Source organism: Alexandromys fortis, unplaced genomic scaffold (genome assembly GCF_014885135.2).
Source record: "Alexandromys fortis isolate MF-2015 unplaced genomic scaffold, M_Fortis_MF-2015_v1.1 scaffold_134, whole genome shotgun sequence".
In the NCBI taxonomy this organism is placed as follows: Eukaryota; Metazoa; Chordata; class Mammalia; order Rodentia; family Cricetidae; genus Alexandromys; species Alexandromys fortis.
The window spans coordinates 1895331-1900184 of record NW_026068007.1 but is presented as its reverse complement, the minus strand read 5'-3'; the positions used below and the strand labels follow the sequence as shown (position 1 = coordinate 1900184).

At 40.6% G+C, this 4854-nt stretch overlaps 1 protein-coding gene across 9 annotated transcripts in view; it reads right to left on the bottom strand.

Moving 5' to 3' along the window:
* The window catches only part of Adgb (androglobin), a 113031-nt gene that overhangs the window by 43205 nt on the left and 64972 nt on the right, over positions 1-4854 (bottom strand). For all 9 annotated transcript variants that reach the window (XM_050161643.1, XM_050161642.1, XM_050161649.1 and 6 more), the window contains 2 exons: positions 3380-3482; positions 766-907 (listed from right to left, as the gene is read on the bottom strand). In XM_050161643.1, coding sequence (XP_050017600.1) covers positions 766-907; positions 3380-3482 — 245 coding nt within the window. The remainder of the gene's footprint in view (positions 1-765; positions 908-3379; positions 3483-4854) is intronic.

The window sequence follows — 4854 nt, the reverse complement described above, 5'->3', positions numbered from 1 at the left end:
AAAGAAGCTGAGTCAAGGAGTCACCATGATTCTCCCGCTCCAGACAGATGCAGGTTAAGATCCTCCCTGGTAAGCCAGCTCGTGGGCTACATAGAATATTAGAAATGGGTTAGAACAATATGTAAGAGCTAGCCAATAAGAAGCTGGAACTAGCAGGGCCAGGCAGTGTTTAATAGAATACAGTTTCCGTGTAATTATTTCAGGCATAAGCCTGCCATGTGGGAGCCAGGGCTGCCGGAACGCAGCCCTGCCGCTCCTTCAACAATGGACTCCCTAATTTTATATACTAAAGTCAGGAAAATACTTTCATTGTATATAATTTTCTTCAAACAGAAGATGTGACGTATTTGCTCGGTTTTTACCATAATTAAAGATAACGTCTAACAAAAACGCAACACAGATGAAATTCCAGGTTGGTGGGAAGAAATTCTCATTTACAATTAAATGGAATGAAATCAAATGGAAGTCTTGCTAAAGAGTAGTGAGATTTATGAGAACACAAGAGAGATTGGTGATACAATCATTTTAGAAACCTCTGGATTAAGCAGGTTTAGGCCATGTTCTTTACATATTCATCCCCAGAACTGTCAATAATTACCATCCCAAAAGAGCATCACTCATTGGTAGGAGTCTGTCTCTCAATAATTCCAATGATGGACAGATGCCTAGGCAAATCACTTCAGGAAACAATAATGTAGACCTCCCACTGCTTATTTCATTAGTCAACAAATGACTCAAACAAAGGAGAATGAAGTCAGAGCCTACCCAACAGGCAGGCGCACCATGGCAGCTTTCGTAGCATAGGTGTGGATCCTCAAAACTGCACTGAGAGGCTTCAGGGACTTCCAGGTGATGGCTTCGGCTGTCAGGAGTCCAGGCTCCACGTAGGGACTGTCTTTTGTTAAGGCTTTGGGAGAAGGGAGATGTGTTGAAATGTGATTGTGGAATGATAACCCTCCTCCACTTGCATTGTGTTCTGTCCAGTAACAGCATACATAATCGTGAAGGGGAATCCAGTACTGATGGTATTCTAAAGGCATTCCTGAAATGCCAGATGCTGAGTTTATAAGTATGGGAAATAGCACCTGGCTTGGCTATTGCACTGCCTCCCTATCCCGTTCACTCTTAATAATCATCTCCTCAGACAGAAAAGCTGGGATGAGAAAATTGAGAAAAGGAGGACGTGCAGATATATTTCATCATAGTCTGCTACTATTTTTTATCATCTCTATGCATAATTAGAATATCTTCACAGATGCAACTTTAATGAGAAGTTGTACAGTATCCAGAATAATAAGAGATTTTCAAGATGGTATTAAAATCAAAATATTTCCTTGTCTATCGAAATGTTTGTCTTTCAAAATCTAAAAGTCTTTGAACTTAAATAGAAGTTGCAAAAGAAAAAATTTAATCAAGTAAGTTTTTCTTTAAATGTGCATCAATAATGATGCATCAATGACTGAGAACATAATGAATTTTGTCTTTTTTCCAAAAGAGAACCCTCTGAAGATGAAGGTACAAGGTCACAGTGTCCTCATGCATGCAAAATTTCAATATCCTGGAACATGAGGACTTCAGAGCGCTTTGCTAAGAAGGCATATTAAACTGAAGTCACTAAATTTTGGTAATTTTATTAAGTGGAATATTTATTTGGCACCTGTTACACAATATTCGCTATTCAAGACAACTAAAATTCAAGATGAAGCATAAAAGCTCTCACCTTTAATATTGTCAGAATACTCAGTTCTTAAGAATTTGGGAGATATTTGTTGAACAACTGTAATCTGTGACATGGTTAATTTGAGTTAAAGATGATCTTTAATAAAATATGCAAAAGAATCAAAAAATATCACATAGTCAGATAGCCTGTCCAAGCAGGGAAGCCCACCCACTAAAGGAAGAGGCAAGGCAAGTTAGGGCCACGGGGAGTTTGTGTGGAGAAACGAGGCCAGCCACTTCCCAGTGAAATCAGGAGCATGGCTTTCAACTGAAAATAAATGAGAATAAGAGTAGTATGTGAAGCCAGGCAATGATGGCGCACGCCTTTAATCCCAGCAGAGGCAGGCAAATCTCTGTGAGTTCAAGGCCAGCCTTTTCTACAGAGTGAGTTCCACGACAGGCTCCAAAGCTACTGAGAAACCTTGTCTTGGATGACAAAACAAAACAAGACGAGAGTAGATGTGAAAGAGAGACTTCCAAGTTTAGCCTTTTGTGAGAAGAGTGGGAGAACAAGCAAACTAGGGACTGCCTACAGAGGGGGGCGTGCTGAGATCTGGGTTCCTTGGTGTGGAGTGGGCTGGCCAGGACAGGAGTTCCTTTTCCCAGTCATATTCAGATGCTCCTTTGCAGCCAAACATTTGACAGAGAGTTGAGTTTATTATTGGGATGCTTCTCAGGGAAGGGTGATGGAAAGAGGTAAGGGCAAGTGTGTTTACTAGGCAGCATTTTCAACCTATGGTCTATGGGCCGCATGTGGCTCTATGTAGCTAACGATAGCCATGTCTGCAGCCCAACAGAAAACCATTAACATACTTAAAACACTGTGAGATTTTGTTTTTGTTAAGTGGATTGCATCGTTCCCTAGCATGGACTTTGTAGATGTCACTGTCAAAAGGCTGAGCATGTCCAGTAGGGTGACAAAAGGACATAATTGCAGTGATTGGCAGAGAACTTATACTGGAGTAGGAGGGAAAAGGTCATAAAAATGATGGGCATATTAGGAATGGTATAGCATAGATGGATGGAGAGCTTGTTAGAGTCAAGAATTATAAGGCTGGGAGTCTGAAGAGAGGAAACACTGGAGAGAGATTTAATATAGTAATTATATTTAATAATATAATTTTATTTAATTTAATAAATATTAAAGAGATTTAATATTTAATAACGAGAAGTTATTTAATTAATTCAAATTAGTCTGACACTAGCATTAACATAATCCATTGGCATCACTTCCATGAACTTAGTCATTTCCCACAAGCCTCTAACTCAGAAAGATCTCTCACCACACTGAGGGACAGGGGGCCACAAGTCACAGAGGAACCCAGAATGAGCTAAAGGAAAAAGTCATTTCTGATCTTTGTCAGATCAAGTAATAAGGAAAATAAGAATGATAACAAGTAGAGGCGAAACGAAAAGCAAGACTGAGCATGCCAAAGACCTGAACAAGAGACTGTGGCCAAAAAAGAATTGGTGGCAAGAGTAAGCAGAGTACCCAGTGTTGGAGGAGCAAGGGCAACAAAGGTGGTGGCAGGGGCAGTCCCTTGTAACTCTGCAAAGAGATAGTTTCATCACCTAGGGACTGAAAGTTTTATTGTTACATGTTCCCTAGCCCACCTGTGCTCTGGGCATCTAGACGATGGTGCTCTCAGAACCCTCTTACCTCCAGATTCCCCCCAGCGCACCAAAGCGGAAAAGCAAACCAGCAGTTCAATAGGCTTCAGGCTGTCCACAAACAGATAGTAGGGCACACGTTCCTCTGAGAACTACAAGAAATCAGACCAGTCATCAGGCTTACCAGTCCAGTCATCCTTCCAGGCATAGTGTAGTTCACACACAGTGAACTACATTCTTACTGCATTCTCTAGACCAGAGTCAGTACATTACAGGTCTAATGAGATGAAGCAATAATCTGTGGCAGCTGGGTCTTGAACCTCAGAGAGTCTTGTTGCTGAATTAGAAAACTCTTCTGCAGGAAGAAAAATAGGGAACCACCAATTCCAGGAATGCAGTTGTGAGAAAGGGGTCAAGCAAAGGGCAGAAGGTCAGCTACAGACAGGCAAGAAGGCACAGACTGAGCATTGTAGCGAATGAAATTGCCTAATAGGGATTCATTTATGCATTTTGCAGAGTGTTGCATAGAAAAACAAAATAAAACAAAAAAACTTTTTTTTTTCATTCTTCTCACAAGATCATCAGAAATATAACCTCGGCTTGCTGATGTTCAGGGTGTTTTGTTTCAGAGATACAGTAAAGTGATTGGTCACATCAGAATTCTTTGGAAAGACAGTCACATAGAGCTACACGGTTAAGACTTCTGTGTGTTCTATAGAGAACTATGAGTAGCCCTAATTTCCAAGAAAATGCAAAGCAGAATAAGTGGGTTGCCAAAGGCACAAAGTTTGTAGGTAGCAAAGCCAAAGCTTGTCTCCAACACTGTACTCATGACTATGGCCTTGTTATTGCTTCTCAACTTCACAGTTCTTTAATATAACTTTGAATGGTGGCAAATATAAGCACATTCAACAAATGTAGTTGTCACTATGCTGTGGAAGAATGTCATAGAAGTGCTACTTTACCGCAATATTTAAACAACCAGTTAGTAGCAGGATGATGAATCTCTAGTCACACTGTAATAATGAAAAGCTTGCTATTCAATAACTATAAAATCATTGCTAGAACTGTGGCATAGTATAAGATCCAAGTCACTGCCTCCTCTCCGGTATTATCTATTAGTTACCATCCAACCATTTCTTTTATGTTTCCTATGACTTACAGTATACTAGTGTCATTGACAGTTGTTTTAAATACTCATTATTTGAGTGTGAAGGACCTTGGGTCTCCCAGTCCACCATGTGTCTGTGAGGAGAAATGAGCTCTGCAAGGGGCTCAATTTTAAAGGTTTAGCATTTAGGGCATTGGTTTTCCTCAAAGCCATTCATGAGTGACTTTCAAACGTCTTTTTCCCATCCTCACATTGAGCATTGGGAGAATATCTGTGAGGTGGGCTGTGGCCACCGGCTCTGTGCTAAAGTTGGCAGGACCAGTGACTAAAGTAGGAAAGCCTGGCCTAAGACCACATTCAACCCTTTCTTTGAGACTGCATGGAAGCTTTGAGCTCCAATGTCTAAAATATAT